This window comes from Suricata suricatta, chromosome 17 (genome assembly GCF_006229205.1).
Source record: "Suricata suricatta isolate VVHF042 chromosome 17, meerkat_22Aug2017_6uvM2_HiC, whole genome shotgun sequence".
NCBI classification, from domain to species: domain Eukaryota; kingdom Metazoa; phylum Chordata; class Mammalia; order Carnivora; family Herpestidae; genus Suricata; species Suricata suricatta.
The window spans coordinates 5,172,043-5,188,555 of record NC_043716.1 but is presented as its reverse complement, the minus strand read 5'-3'; the positions used below and the strand labels follow the sequence as shown (position 1 = coordinate 5,188,555).

At 49.1% G+C, this 16,513-nt stretch overlaps 1 protein-coding gene across 1 annotated transcript in view; it reads right to left on the bottom strand.

Annotated features, from left to right (window-relative positions):
• Positions 1–16,513, bottom strand: part of DNAH9 (dynein axonemal heavy chain 9) — a 319,797-nt gene that overhangs the window by 302,935 nt on the left and 349 nt on the right. The window contains exons 1-4 of the mRNA XM_029928843.1: positions 16,384–16,513; positions 6,264–6,460; positions 3,929–4,087; positions 2,762–2,892 (exon numbers count right to left, since the gene is read on the bottom strand). The exon at positions 16,384–16,513 is cut by the window's right edge and continues 349 nt beyond it. Coding sequence (XP_029784703.1) covers positions 2,762–2,892; positions 3,929–4,087; positions 6,264–6,460; positions 16,384–16,513 — 617 coding nt within the window. The remainder of the gene's footprint in view (positions 1–2,761; positions 2,893–3,928; positions 4,088–6,263; positions 6,461–16,383) is intronic.

Below are 16,513 nucleotides of genomic sequence, written 5' to 3'. Positions count from 1 at the left end.
CTCAGCTCACAAGGAAGATGAAGAAGGGAAATGAACAAAGTTGGGCTAAATATAAGCAGTTGATTGCACAGGGTCACTCGTTGGTGTGCTGGCCAGTCGTCAACAACAGGCTCTTCCAGAACCAAAGCCTTTATCACGGGTAGCTCTTGCCTATTTTCATGGTGTAGATACTGTGGACCTTCCCACCATGTCTGATTTCAAGCTACCGACTCGACTTCTCTGAGCGTTGTGAGGGGGAGTTTTGAAAAGAGTTGCAGACATCAGGTTCTCCAAAACCTGCCAGCCAGTGCCAGTTGGCTCCAGCCCACCTCTGGGCACTGACCTACACACCCACAAAGAGCCGGACTGGCAACCAGGCTGCCCTATGCCAACCCTGCCCCTACTGGCCAGTGATGAGAATGCTCCTGCAGGGACCTGTTTCCTATTGCCCAAGGCTTCCTTCCACTGCTGACAGCCTTGTTCCTGCACTGTTTCCTCCACCCTTTTAACTCCCCTCTTTACTTTGCATCGTTTTCCAGTTTGTGCCCACTGATCCAGGAATATTCCTTTTCCTCCCCCTCTCTTCAGTCCATCAGTGAGCCCAGAAACTACCCTGCTTCATACCCAAGACAAGTAACATTCAGAGTGGGTCTCTCTTTAGGTTCAAGAAAGACAGATGCTCTTTGGGGCACCCGGGTGGCTCAGTCGCTTGAGCGTCCGACTTGGGCTCAGGTCGTGATCTCACAGCTCGTGAGTTCGAGCCCCATGTAGAGCTCTGGGCTGACAGCTTGGAACCTGGAGCCTGCTTCAGATTCTGTGTCTCCCTCCCTCTCTGCCCTTCCCCCACTCAGACTCTGTCTCTCTCTCAAAAATAAACAAAAACATTATAAAAAATTAAAAAAAAAAGAAAGACATACTCTGAAATTAAATCAGAAATGGGAAGATCAATTGCCAGCCTCCACAATCTTAAAAAAAAATTTTTTTTAAGTAATCTCTACAACCAATGCGAGGCTCGAGCTCATGACCCCCAGATCTAGAGTCATGTGCTCTACCAACAGAGCATGCCTCTAAAATCTTTGTCTTCTCAGAAGACCCCATCAAAATTTCTGACCAAGGCTTTGCCTAACTCCTATAATCTGAGTTCCTTTTCTTGCATCATCAGAATTGAGTCATATGCATTTCACGGATTTCTAATTTTACTGTCGTGTTTATCCATTATGATGACGACGGAATTGTTTTCTCTCCTTTCTTCTGACTCTACAGCAAAGAGCTTTTGGAAGCCTGCCCAGGAAACCAGATCTTTTATAACTGTTAATCAGGCAGAATGATTATAGCCTATTAATTTATTAATGTGTAAAATATATTTGGGGCTCTAAATAACGGACTCGTAAATATACTTTTACCGCGTCGTTTTATTTCAGGGCCTCAAACGTCAGTCATTTGCAGGTCTCCTTTATGAAAGCTGTCATGCCTGCGCACAACCTGTAATATTACTTATTTAGCGCTTTTCAAGAGATTGACTCAGATTTTAACCTGAATGGAATGTAAAATGAAAACTTCGAATCACTACCCCGGATGGAAAACCGGCACCGCTTGCCGGAACCAGCTGCCCCTTAACACATACTTAATCACGCCTGTCCCTCCGTCTCCCACAAGCACACCGATGGCGGGGCATCTCCATTTTTGACGACACCTGTCCCATTTGAACTATACTATAAACTGGGAGCGACAGCTGATCCCTCTGGGACACAAAACCACTCAGTGAGGTGATCACTGGGTCCTTACGAGGGATCTCATTCCAAGCCAGCTGTATGTGTTGGCAGAGCCATGTCCGTGATCATGTTTTAGGGCCCAAAAGGACCTCAAAGACTAGCCTCTTGCGGCCGCTCTCCTCTGCTACTTAGTACATGTCGGGGACCCCACCACTGAGACCTTTATTCCTTGATCCCAGTGGTTTCCAAGCCATGAGAAGGGTAGACCAATGGGTTCTGGACACAGGATGCTTCTCTCTTTAACAGAGTAAACGTAGCCTGGCTAGTTTTACATTGTGGATTTACATGGAAGATTGTACTTGAAGAAAGAGTTCTGATAGAGGAAAATAAAAGGTTTGAAAAATCACTGCTTGGATTAAGCTTAAATCACATGAAATTGTGAATACCTTCTAAAGCACACTCTGACCTATGAGGCTGATGATCTAGCTGTGGAGGTCTGATAGGAGGGAGGAAAGGGGGAACATGTACAAATGTGGGGAGAAAGAGCCCTCAAAAAAACCGCACCTGCTTCTAATTAAAGACTTGGCTCACTTTGCAATTTTGACAGGGGCTCATCTGGTCTGGGGCTCCAATGGCCGGTCCCGTCCAACAGCAAGAACAGAAAAAAGGCAGAACGGAGCTAGAATTGGAACAGTGACTTTTTCCAAGTAGCTAAGGGCAGAGGGACTTGGGATCCGGAGGTGAGAGATCGCAGCATGCACATAAGTGCAACATGGTCAACAAAGTGCTTCCCCCAGGTCACCCCCATTGGCGCAGGGAAGCATACGCTGGAAGAGTGGGCGCCTGTAACCGCGGCACACAGGAAAGCTCAGAGAGGTTAGGTGACTTTGCCGAGGTCACAAAGCGTTGGCGACACAAACGGGACATAAGGTGGCTGTTTCCTGGGTCTGCACTGGGCATTCTTGTCACCAAGCTAGACCCGTGCCAGGTTGGAGGGTTTTAAAGACTGGAAAACCACAGACAGGGAAGACAGTTCCCTAGGAGAGGGGATTCGTGCTGCCCATCCGCACCTGCTCCGACGTCTCTGCACAGCGCTTGGAGAGCTGGGAAGTAGCTGCTCTGGAGTTTGTCCAGGAGCCTCGCCAGGCCCCTCACCTTGATGGTTCTCAGCTGGTTATGAATGTGTTCCAGATCTTCGGCCCTGCAACGCCGTGGAGAAGGGTGAGTCCGGGTTGACGTTGGGAAGCACAAGTCACACGGTGACACCCCACCCTCGGACAGGGAGGGGCCCTGCCCCCCGGTGCTGGCACAGAGGCGGACTCCAGCCCTGCAGAGCAGGGCATCTGTTCCTGGAACAGTGAGGGCAAAAGCCCGGGTCGGGGACACAGGTTTAAAGAGCAGCTCCGGGAGGTAACAGCAGCGAACACTGCTGTGACCATCTGGTGGCTCAGGAGCCTGGCAGCTGGAGGTCATTAGCTCCCGCCGGTAAGGTTTGGAAGGCGGGGTGCAGGTGGCGTTGTCAGAACACAGCCGCCGGAGAAGGGCCCCTGTGCAGGTCAGGGGACCAGTCAGAGATGACACAAGAGGGTGGGGCCTCTCAGCGTGGTGGCACACGGAGGGCTGGAGCCCTACCGGCATGCCTGGTCCCCTGACAGAGTGCAAGGACAGGGAAGTCTGCTGCAAACATCTGTCTCTTTTTCAGTGAAGGATTAATCAGCTCGGCGATAAACAGAAGCAAGGAAACAGGGGAGCCTGAGAGGGAAGGAGCAGGAGCAACAGACAGATCTTTCTAGAATGCCATGGGGCTGGGACACGGTGGAGGATGGGACGTCCAGCCTTCCTGATGACTGACTGGGTCCTAGGAAAGGCCGTTTTGCAGGCAGCCAACTGCCAAAACCCCTCTCTTTCTCCAGATCTTTACAAAATGTGTGTGCGTACAGCTTCGACTGTCCGAGGTGGAGGGGGTAGAGGAAAAGGAAAACTGTGGAAGACAGTTCATTAATTTTACATCTGGTTGAAAGCGCCTTTGAAGAAATGTCAGCAGGTAGACGGACCACAACTCAAGAAAAAAAGGCAACTCTCTGAACTCAGGGAAAAGTGTGTATCTTCCAGCCCTTCGGACACCTGTGTTGATCCACCTGGTGATGAAAAGCACCTGGGGGTGGGACTAGACCGGTTCTCAGGCCATTATTGCCTGGTAAGACATCTGGAAGCCCAGGGTTTGACCATGTGCCTACCTGCTCTTCCAGAACTCCAACTCTACCTTCGGGGTGGAGTTCTCCCCTTGTAGGAGGGGCTGTGAGGACTCTCTCTTAAGCACCGCCTGCACCTGGCGGCTCCACTGGATCACGGCAGACTCCATGGCGTAGATGACTGACTTCTGTGTGCAATCCAAGCTGCGAAAGACATAGTGACTCTCCCAGGACACTGGAAATAACCCCAGGTGTCCCCAAAACAGATTTCCAAGTCTCTTAAAAATAGGTGGGGGCAGAGCCTGGGTGGCTCATTTGATTGAGCCTCCGACTTTGGCTCAGGTCATGATCTCAGGGTTTGTGGGTTTGAGCTCCAAGTCAGGCTCCGTGCTGACAGCTTGGAGCCTCAAACCTGCTTCGGATTCTGTGTCTCCCTCTCTCTCTGCTTCTCCCCTTGCTCATGATCTGTCTCTGTTTCTCAATAATAAATAAACACTAAAATTAAAAAAAAAATAGGTGGGAAATTCCACTTAGTCCAGGCATTCTTAACTTCTGTTGGATGATAGACTCTGATCTACAGTCAATAAAAAATACAGACAAAATGCTTATGCATGCATGCACACACAATTATTCAAGGTTGGGAGTTGCCCTATGTCCTGAAGACGGGAAGAACTCTGAATCCCAGCGAGCCTTCCAATCACTGCAGGAATATGCTGGACGGGAGCTAGCTGGGTGAACGTCCATCCCTCGCTTGACTATCCCCAATGTCGGCAAGCTCCCTACTTGACCAAGCGGTGCAATCCTTGGTAGATCAGCCCATCCTGGGAGAAAGTTGGTCTCTACACTGAACCCTGAACCGTATCTATCTTTCTGCCAGTTTCTGCAGTTGGTCTTGGCTCTGACTTCTGACCAAGAGGAGGTTCTGTCCTCCACAAGGAAGGGCATCAACCATCTGAAGGCCATGGGCGGTTTCATTTTGAGTCCCTGTTCTCCCCTCCTACATCTTTTCAGAAATAGGTAAGTGAGGAAAGCTGGAGATGTTTCGGAAGAGATTTAAATATCCAGAGCGCATTGGGGTGGGCTTTCAACAAAGCTTTCATAGACAGCTGTGCATGCCAAGAACCCCGGACACAAGTGACATAGAAAGAGAATCTATCACCTGCGTGTTCATGCCAGAAACCCACCTTCGCTTATTTTAATTAAATTCGTATTTGCTGAGCAATGATATGTCACAAGTGATTAGAGAAGGTATTGAAAGGAGAAGATACTCACCTCCCTTAAATGTGATCTAGCCTTTTGGGAAATTATCAAATTTGAACAAAGCGAGACAAACCCAGCAATGATTACACACACACACACACACACACACACACTGAATGTTATTATGTTAAAATATAAAAAGGAACAGGGAGAGCATAATTTGAATTTATTTATTTCGGAAATTGAATATTTTTTATTAAGCCACATTACGTTTTCTAGTTAACTGGGAAATTGCTTCGAATTATATATGTAGCAAATTACTTCCCAATAGCAAAAGCTCATTATAAAGTACATTGGCACCCCGTGCGTTACTTAGTCTCCAGATCAAATCACAGACCCTTGAATGTACAACTCTTGACAGTAATACATTTGCAAACTGCTGGCAATATGGGAGATGGTACTCACATAGGAAGGTGGTCTGTTGCCAGAAACACATAGAAATGCTGGATAGAAGATAAAAATATGTATCATTTAGAAGCTCTGGCTGACTTAAAAGGAAAAGGAAAAAGAGAACCCCCATGCAATGGAAAGAAAGCTGTCACCCCTCCAAGGAGAAGGGCTGGGGGTTTTCTGCCCACACAAGGTGCCAGGAGGCGTGGCCTTCAAGTCTCATCAAAGCCAGATTTGTTTCTGCTTAGAAAAATCCCCAAGACCTGACAAAAGTCTCCAGCTGCCGGGGAAAGAGGGTGTGAAACTGTAACAAGAGCCACTGAGTTTGGTTCTGTGGTGTTATGTGCCGCGTAAATGCCGGGAAGAGGCACGTGGCTGTCGCCCGGCCTGGACCTGGGTCTTTGCCAAAGATGAGATGCTGTCCTGATAAGCCAAATACTGTAATCAGTGTGGCTGCTCCTGGCCCTGAAATAGTTCTCAGTGGGGGAGAAAAGGGCCATGCTGCTGTGATGGCCTTCAGAGGCTCGGGCCACAGGGAGTGAGGCAGGGGTGGTAATCAGCAGAAAACACACAGTCTGGGGATGTTGCCAAACAGAGCAGACAGTGGGGCTTGTATGCAGAACTGGGAGATGGGCAGAGCCGGGAACAGAAAAGTTGTAAAGAAAACATTCAGACAAACCAGCATCTCCCCTATCTCAGTGGCCCATATGGCCAGGCGGGCGGTACTTACATGGTGTCACTTTCAGAATCCACAAACCCCACTTTCTCTGCGCCTGCTGGAAGAGGCAGCAAAGTCTTCCCCTTCACTTGCTCCAGGATGACCAGGAGGTCACCCTGCAGGCCATGGGCGTGCCGCTGGACATCCTGACACACCGCGTGGGGCCAGCCTCGGTGATTCTTCTCATTGGCCAGGACAGGGAGAACCACCTGGAACAGACGTGCACGGGAAGGGAAGGAGGGAATTCTTCCGACACCTTCATGAAAGACTATCTTAGAATGGCCCAGAAAGCTGCACACAACCTTTCGCAGGCCCCTGTGCAGTAGGGCCTAGGACTAAGACCCAACATTATGTATTGTCTTGACATCTAGTAAAACTGGGAGGGTCTGGCATAGCCCACCTGTAGGTGCGGTCCTTTAGCCAATCAGCCATCTTCATCAAGGGGATGGGCGCCTTTGCCGCTTCATTCTGAGTATCAGTCTTCAACCCCCTGCCGGCCAGGTGACTTCCTCAAACAAGCCAGTCCCTTCCTCGCACTGAGGCTTGTGAGCACCCCATCATCTGGATCCAGCTCTGGATCTGGCCTCCCAGAGCCCTGTGGTTGTTCACTGTGGTCCCAAGCACAACCCCCAATGGACACAGCATCCTCCTCCTCTGGGCTGTGAGTCTAGGTGACTGGTAAGCTGCTGTCAATATCATTTGCCCAGTGTTGTATGCTTGGCCATCCCCAGAACTCTTGGGCAAGAACCTCTCCCTCATGAGCAGGGTGATTAGGAGTTGACTGAAAATGTCAAAATATAGGACAAATACAGGTAAGGAAGCTCATCTATCTACAGGGGTATGACCAGGGAATCTTAAAAAAGGAAACCAAGTTGACCTGGAATCTATCTGTAGGGTGAACATGAGTTGGTTTTGGCCACCCTAGGTAGGATTCTTCTTTTTTTGGTACTTATTTCTAGGTCCAGAGGTGGGAGATAAACAAATATGAGCCAATGAATATCAGGCCAAAGTCTCACATCTGAACTTTTTGACGAAGAGAGCTTTCTCTTTTCTAGGAGTCTAGAATGATTGTGGCCATCTTGCCACCATATGGAGCCTTAGAATAGGGTCAATATGGGGAAGAGACAGTTTATAGATGGAGAAAAGACCACATCTTCTAATGTTATCTGAGCCCCTGAATCAAGCCACTCTAGAATTTTCTGAGCTACGTTACCTGGAGGTTTTGATCACTAGCAACTTTAAATGTTGCAGTTGAATGGAATACACTAGGAACATCTCACACTAAAGGAAAGAAACGCTAGAGAGGGAAAAAAAAAAAAGCCAGATGATCAGGAAATGTGATAAGGAAGTACCAAGGAAATAATGAACATAGAAACTCCTATGGCTGGTTGGGCTCTATATATGACCAGAAAGTCCATGTGGCTACAAAATAGGACACCTAGACCTGGCCGGTGAAATCTAAGAGGATGACCCTTGCCTCGTCTGTCTGGAAACAATCACTGACCTGAGAATTTGCAATGGCAGATGGACAGACAGTGCCAACAGATAAGATGTTACAAGTCAAGTTCCACTCATTCATGTTAAGAAAGGATGCTTTTGGGGGGCCCCTGGGTGGCTCAGTCAGTTGAGCATCCAACTTCAGCTCAGGTCATGATCTCATGGTTCATGACTTCGAGCCCCACATCAGGCTCTCTGCTATCAGCACAGGACCTGCTTTAGATCCTCTGTCCTCATCTTCTCTCTGCCCCTCCCCTGCTCATATATACTCTCTCTCAAAAAAAAAAAAAACAAACATTCATTTAAAACGAAAAGAAAGAACTTTTGGACGAAGGGCAGAAGGCCTAACAGGAAAGAAAGGATGAATAGTAATATTCTTAGGATCTCAGAGGCAGGGACCGTATCTCGTCTGGTCATTTTATACCCACAGTCCTCTACATAAAGGAAGCACTCAGTAGAGATTCTTGGAATAATTGAATGTATGCTGTCTGAAGAAAAAGTGGTAAGTGAGCTGGTGTTGGATGTTTGAGGGCTCTGAGAGAAAAATCATGAATATGAGCTTTCTATGAAACAGAAAGCTACTCATTCATTTATTCAATGAATATTTATTAGCCATCTACTATGTGCTAGTAGTGTTCTAGGTGCTGGGAGGGTACATCAGTGAGCAAAACAGACCAGGATTCCTGATCTCATGAAGTTTGGGGGAGAGACAGTCCATAAACAAAACGTTTTGCAAGAAAAAAATAATAATAAAGCAGGAGAGGAGGATCAAGAGTGTGGGCTGGAGAGATCCCGATGATCAATGGACTGATTGGCACAGGCTTCACTGAGAAGGTCACATTTAAACAAAGACTGGGGAGAATAGAGAGAGTGTTGAGCAGATGCTTGGGGAAAGGAGTACCCAGGGCAAAGGCCCTGAGGCAGGAGCACCCCTGGTGTGATCAGGGAGCACTTCAGGAGGCCTGTGAAACTAGAACTCAGTAAGAAGAGCAGAGGTCAGTAAGAGGGGTCAGACCACACGCAGCCCTGCCTATGGGACTTTGATTTTGACTCCCGGAGGAATGGAAATCATTTAAGGGTTCTGAGCCAAGGGAGTGAAATGGTCTGACATCTTTTTTTTTTTTTTTAGTAGAATCATTCCAGCTGCTGTGTTAAGAATGGACTGTATGGGGGCACCTGGGTAGCTCAGTCAGTTAAGCATCCAACTCTTGATTTGGGCTCAGGTCATGATCTCACAGTTCATGAGATGGAGCCCCACCTCCGGCTCTGTGCTGACAGCACAAAGCTTGCTTGGGATTCTCTCTCTGCCTCTCCCCCACTTCTTTCAAAATAAACTTAAAAAAAAATAGACTGTAGGGGCACCTGGGTGGCTCAGTTGGTTGAGTGTCCGGCTTTGGCTCAGGTCATGACCTCACGGTTTGTGGGTTCGAGTCCCGCATTGTGCTCTGTGCTGACAGCTAGCTCAGAGCCTGGAGCCTGCTTCAGATTCTGTGTCTCCCTCTCTCTCTCTCTGCCCCTCCCCTGCTCACACCGTCTCTCTCACTCAAAAATAAAGTTTAAAAAATATTAAAAAAAATAGACTGTAGGGGACAAAAGTGAAAAAGGGGATGGAATGTCAGAAGACAATAGCTTGGCATCTGGGGGAATGGAGGAGATAGTAAGGGAGGGTTTGGTTCTACATAAATGTCGAAGGCTCAGCCAAAATGATTTCTTAATGGATTACTTGTAGGGGGGTGAGAACAAAAAGAGGAGTCAGGATGACTCCAAGGTTTGGAGATTGAGGAACAAGAAGAATGGAGCTGTCATTAACTGATGTGGGGAGAAACAGGGTGGAGCACATTCTTGAGGGAGGAGGGCGAATGTGTCTTCGGACACGCCAGAATCCGATACATCTGTTGGACTTCTAAAGGGGCATATTAAGTAGGTAGTTGGCTGTGGCAGTTGGGGTTTCGGAGAAGCAAAGGCTGAGGAGAGCAAATGTGGTGGATGTCAGATACAGGTGGTTTGTGAAACTGGGGGTGAATGAGTGCTCCCAAGAAGCTGAGGACAGATAGAGAAGACGGGGTGTCCAAGAAGTGAGGCCAATGTTAGGAAGCTGGAAGGTGACATTGATGGAAAGGAGTGGCCATTGTGAGGTCAGAAGACTGGCGTCCTGGAAGCCAAATGAAGAGAGGGCTCCCAGGAGGAGCGGGTCATCACGCACTGTGTCAAAGGCTGCTCACAGGTCAAACCAGAAGAGGGCTGACGAAGTGTCTGGAGTCTGGCAACACCAACGAGTTCTTTACTTTCCCTTCATGCAACGTGGGGGTGACCATAAGACAAAACAGGAAGAAGACAGGGCCCAGCAAGAACAGATGCAAACCCTAGGCATCCTGCCGTCGAGGGGACCCCAGAAAACAGGATGGGAGCTGGCAGGAGGAATGAGGATTTTGTTTGATGGGAATTACCTGGTGGAGAAGGAAAAACCCAGAATGTAGGAGAGAGGGGAGAGTTATTGGTGTGACCCCCTCAAGGAGATGAGAACAGATGGGGTTCAGGGCAAAGGTGGCAATTTTAGTCACACGGTCACCACCAGGTGATGGCACACAGTCCTTCTGCGGCAGCAGGAGGAATGGCAGTGTAGGATGAGTTTAGATGTTGGCAGATGGGATGGATAGAAGCATTGGTGGGAGTTTTATTCTAATGTCCCATATTTTAAAACCAAGTAAGGAGCAAAAGCACCACAGGAGTGAGGCTGATAGAAAATCATGGGCATTTGAGGGGGAGGAAAAAAAAGAAAGCGTGTGATTGTGATCTAGAAAAGCAAGAAAATAATTGGAAGTCAGGGGTGTCAGCTGGGAGGCACAAAAGGCCAGTTATAGGTTCAGGGTCACGATTTAAAGTGGAGCCAGTGGGTTTTGTGGGATTCCATTAGGATTATGGTTTCGCGAAAGGAATAGGACGAAACGAGGCAGAGACCAGTGAGTCTGGAGCTCACCCAAGGGAATGATGATAATGGAGGGGAAGGCAGGTGAATCTGGAGAGGGACCGTGGGAAGGTTACAGGATGGATGGACTGGGGGGTCCTAGTAGGGTCACAGGCTGGTGGTAGGGGATGCTGTGCGGAGCGAGCTGAAAGACAGGAGTGGTGGTCAGGGAACGAGGTCCCTGAAACCAGACCCCGAGGGGGTGATTTGGTAATGCCAGGTCTGGGAACAGCCACAGCAGGGAGGCGGACAAGATCGCTGGAGGAGGCTGAGTCATTGGAAGGCTCCTTCCTGGATCTGATGAGGTGGCCTGGTGTCAAGGTAGGAGTGGTGTTGGAAAGAGTCACAGGGAGCCGGGGCAGGGCCACCAGTGTGTGACACAGCAGTGAGATGGGAGAGAGTGGCTTTGTCTGATGGCGTAGGATCCAAGTGGAGGTTTTTCTACATGAATCTGGAAGTGGCAGGAGGAGGGAGGACACCTGTGCCGCCCAGCTGCAGGCTCAGGATGGAAGGGCTTTGGGGACGGCCATACAGTTGGGTCCTCCGGGGACAGCAGGGATGGGTTAGGGCAAGGTGACGTGGAGGGGGCAGAGGGGGAGGATGCTTTTCAGTGGGATGTCGAGGGACAAGCATTCTTGTCCTGTAGGGCAAACCTACAGTATAGTGCACTGTTCCGGGTGTCCTAGGGAGCTGTTTCTAAATTCCACGACAGTCCCGCACGCTCATTTGACCCAGGTCACACGACACAGATGCGTTGCATAGAACCAGGATTCGAACCCAGGCCCCTCAGAGTCCACATCCCAAACTCCCTCCTCCAAACATAAAACTTCAAGATGACACCCAAGTCTCAGAGCCAGGGGAAAATAATCTGGCAGCAGCGAATGACTTGTCAGGAGGAGGAAGTAACTAGCAGGAAACTAGTTCCTGAGTTCTGTCAATTCCAAGTAACGTTGCTTGGATGAATTTTTTAAAATTACTTTTTAAAAAATCTATCTATTTATCTATCTATCCATCCATCCTCAGTCATGTATGTAATTTTAGAGAGAGAATGCATGTGCACGTGAGCAGGGGAGAGGGGGCAGCGAGTGAGCCAGAGCAAGAGAGAGAGAGAAACCCAAGCAGGCTTCATGCTCAGTGCGGAATCTGACATCGGGCTCGATGGGATCATGACCTCAGCCAAAATCAAGAGTGGGACATCCAATAGACTGTGCCACCCAGGCACACCTTGGGTGCATGTTTGTAAACCTGTACTAGCGTAACAAAATAATGTTGAAATGTAAAGTTTCCTCCTCTCATTGATATCACCCCCACCCCCAACATAGGAAGGCAGCTCTCAGCCACGTGGGCTCCTGTGGCTTGGGTAGGGCTGAGTGGGGCGAGGGAGGATGAGAGGAGCATGCAGCCAGGGGCCAAGCTGGTCTGCAGGGGGAGAGGAGAGGGGACAGGGGTGCTGGGAGGGAAGGAGGGGCAGAGGGGAAGGGGTGAGCTGGGGGCTGTGAGGGCTCTGGATCAGCTGCAGGGTGCATAAAAGAAGTAGATGAGAGAACAGAGGTTGAGTGGCCGAAGGATGGCTGTTAGCGGCTTCGAGAAATGCTAAGGCCTGAAGGCCATCTAAAAGTAAATATTTCATTTAGATATTTAAAATATATAGCACATTTGCCTGGTGCAAAATTAAAAAAAAATATTTTTTAATGTTTATTTTTTTTGAGAGACAGAGCATGGTTGGGGGAGGGGCAGAGAGAGAGAGGGGGAGACACAGAATTGGAAGCAGGATCCAGGCTCTGAGCTGTCAGCACGGATCCTGACCCATGAACTGTGAGATCATGATCTGAGCCAAAGTCGGCTGCTTAACCCACTGAGCTGCCCAGGCGCCCCCAAAACTTTAAAGTACAAAAGCTAAGCTTTTTAGTGCAAAGTAAGCATTCTATCTACCCCAAAATTCAGTCACCTAGTTTCTCAGGCCTGTAGATTACTGTTACTGAATCCGTCCATCCTTCCTCCCTCTCTCCCTCTCTCCTTCCTTCTTTCCCTCCCTTCCTTTCTTTTCTCTCTCCTTCCTTCCCCCATCCCTCTTTCCCTCCCTTCCTGCCTTCCTTCCCTCTTTCCTTCCTCCCTCCTTCCTTCTTTACTACCCTCTTTCTTTCCCTACTTCCTTCCTTCCCTCTTTCTTTCCTTTCTTCCTCCCTCTCTCCCTTCATCCTTCCCTTTCTTCCCTCCTTCCTTCCCTACTACCCTCCATCTTTCTCTCCTCCCTCCCTGTCTCCTTCCTCCTCTCTTTCCCTCACTCCTTCCCTCCCTTCCTTCCTCCCTTCTTCCCTCCCTCCCTCCCTTCCTTCTTTCTTCCCTCCTTTCCTTCCTTCTTCCCTCACTCTCTCCCTCTTTTTTCTTTTTAGCAGAAATAGTAGCATACTCCCTCCTTCCCTCTTTCCCTCCCTTCTTTCCTTCCTCCCTCTCTCCTTCCCTCCTTCCTTCTTTCCCTCCCTCCTTCCTTCCATCCTTTCCTCTTTCCTTCCTTACTACCCTCCATTTTTATCTCCTTCCTCCCTCCCTCTCTCCCTCCCTCCTTCCCTCCCTTCCATCCTTCCTTCCCCCTTCTTTCCTTTCTTCTTCCCTCTCTCTCTCCCTTCCTCTTTTTTTTTTTTTAGCAGAAATGGTAGCATACTATACTATACTTCTGCACCTCCAAAAATTATCTTAAATTGCAGCACTAGTCACACAAGCCAAGAGTTCAAAGAACTTACACATCCATCCACGGGCGAAGGGGTACACAAAATGGAGTAGTACTCAGCCTTAAAAAGGAAGACAGTGCTGACCCGTGCCACAACCACAGATGAACTGTGAGGACACTGTGCTAAATGAAGTGAGCCAGTTACAAAAAGTTACACGCTGTTCGACTCCATTTATGTGAGGTACCAGAGTGGTCAAGGCCATAGGCACAGAAAGTAGAACTCGGCGGGGGTGGGGGATGCCAGGACCTGAGGAAAGGTGGCGTTGGGGTTTGTTTAGTGCGTACAGACTTTCAGTCACGCAGGATTGTGGTGGTTCCTGGGGTTTGCCGCACGACAGTGTGATGGTTGGCAATATTGGTCAGGATACTTGGGAATTATTGGGAGAGTGAATTTTATCTTGTGTATGGCTTTCTTTTTTTTTTTTTTTTTTTGCCACAATAGATACAAATTATCTTAAGGACTGTTCCATAGCAATTATTCCTTTTATTTATTTTTCTTTATTTATTTTTAGGGGGAGAGAGAAAGCATGAGCCAGGGAAGGGCAGAGACAGAGGAGAAAGCAAGAATCCCAAGTAGGCTCTGCACTGCTAGCACAGAGGCCAACATGAGGCTCAAACTCACAAACTGTGAGATCATAACCCGAGCCAACATCCTACACTTAACCAACTGAGCCCCCGGTGCCCCACCAATTCTTCCTTTTAATTATAGATGGATCTTGATTCATTCTCCCGGTCCCCTATCAAGAAACATTCAGTTTGGTTCCAATCTCTTTCAATGCGCCCATGAAAATTCTGGAACACTGGAGGGCTTGAATTCTTTAACAACTATGTTTGCTCCCTGGATACATATACTTGGCCCCGATGCAGTTCTGAGATGGACCCACGGCCCTCCACACACGCTGAGGGTAGCGCCGCCTCTGAACCTTCGCTCAGTCTGCTCCCAATACTTGAAATTTACCTTGACGTCTATTTCCCTAATCCTTCTTCTGGTTCTGGAGCCAGTCGGACGCCTGAGGCGAAGCATGGCTCTCAGACCGCAGGCAAACCTCTCTCCTCTGAACACAACGGCACTTCCTTCTGTCATCATCATTCACGAGGGGCCTTGACCCGAGCCTGGAGCCTGGATCTCTGTAGTGACGGCGTCAGACTATGCACAGCAGTAGAGCCATTCCAGTTGTTAAAAGATTGAAGTGCGTCCCTATCTACTGAGAAACCTCGGTTCTCTGGGCTTCCAGAGGGTGACTCTGCCACCGTGCTCCTTCCCTGCCATAACCCCTTCCCAGAGCTTCCTGGTAAAGCAACTCAAAGGCTAAAATCTGGCCCAGCAGGGAGCCTCCAGGACTTGGCTGGCACTGGAGTTAACTTTAGGCAAATTCTGCCACCATTATTCCAGTCATACGAATTTTCAGTACAGTAAAGCCTTGGCTTGTGAGCATAATTCATTCCAGAAACATGCTTTTAATCCAAAGCACTAGTATATCAAAGCGGGTTTCCCCCTAAGAAATAGTGGAAACTCAGATGAATCGTTCCAAAATCCAAAAATATCCGTATAAAAATTAAAATCCTGTCATATAATACAAAATAATAAAGAAAATACAAAATAGAAAGAGAAATAAACAAATCCACCCGCACTTACCCTTGAAAACCTTCATGGCTGGTGTGAGGGAGACGAGAGAGGGAGGGACGGTTAGTGTGTAGAACGACTTTCACTATCCCTAATGGGATCACTGCTGGCCATTGGCTCAGTGGATTCTTTTTCTTTTGGTGCAGATTTAACAAGGAACCTATCCAATGACACTTGCTTTGGCCCCGTTTGGACGATTTCACAGAGATGTGACATTGCATTGACAATCACCCACAATCTCACAGGGAGCAAGCAAACCAGGGGGAGAGAGAACCACCATTGGCTCAGTTGTGATCACGTGACATTAAGCATCGCGTACTACTCCTACTGTAAGACTTTGCTTGTTTATCAAGTTAAAATTTATTAGAAATGTTTGCTCATCTTGCAGAACACTTGCAGAACAAGTTACTTGCAGTCCAAGGTTTTACTGTACTTGAATTTAGGATTAATTTCATGGGTAGGATCATGTCTTCTATTTCTCTGGTATTTCCTTTGGCCTCCAGCACACAATACACCATATAACCAGTACTCCATGAATACTTGTTTCACATCCTGCAGGATACAGTGCATCAAGCCTCCCTCCTCTCCACACACACACACACACACACACACACTCTCAATTTACAGGGAAAATTACTCCCAATCCAGACAGGTCTAAGGGTCCCAAGAATCTGGCCTTGGGCACCCTCTCTGAAATCTCCTGCACTCTCCAAGCTTCACCTGTGGCCTCACAGAGATATTCTTCCCTGAGCTCAGGACAGACCCTTCCAAATGCCTGTTGGGCATTCCCAACGAGATGCCCCAACTTCTTACCTTGGCACAGGGCTGACGCCCGCCACACGGTTGTGTGATTTGTGAATGAGATGAAATCACACCGAACCACCTCTTTAACTCCCGCCCGCCCCCCCCCCCAGGTAAGCACTGTGTATAGCCTTTCACCTCTGTTACCTCCCTGACCCCATAGAGATGACCCCTTTGTTCGCCACTGTTTGTCTTGGCCCTGTGCCAATTTACACAGGGATCAAGAAATGGTCAGCTCCTAAAAAAATGGTCAGGACCCACCAGGCCCTCTTAGACTCCAGCCTCCCCTTGACTTGGGCTTGGCCCAGACCAGGACTGAAGGAAATCTGAGCCCATTCAGCTTCTCATTCTGTCCAGACTCCTCCCCAGGGGGCCCCAGCCGGCCCCAGGTCGCAGGTGGGCTCTGGGCTTGGGTCCCATCCCCTCGGGCCCCGCCCCCTCCCCGCCCCCGGCCCCGCCTCCCCACCCCTCCCCCTCTCCACCGGCTCCCCGCGCCCAGCCACCTGCCCACCCTCACCTGGGAGAACAGGGCGGCCAGGTGCTCCAAGGGGGCGGTGGGCACGTCCCCGCACAGCACGGCGCCGCGGAGGCTGCGGGGCCCCGGGGGCTCCGGCCCGGTGCGCAGGAAGAAAAGCCCCTTGGCGCGA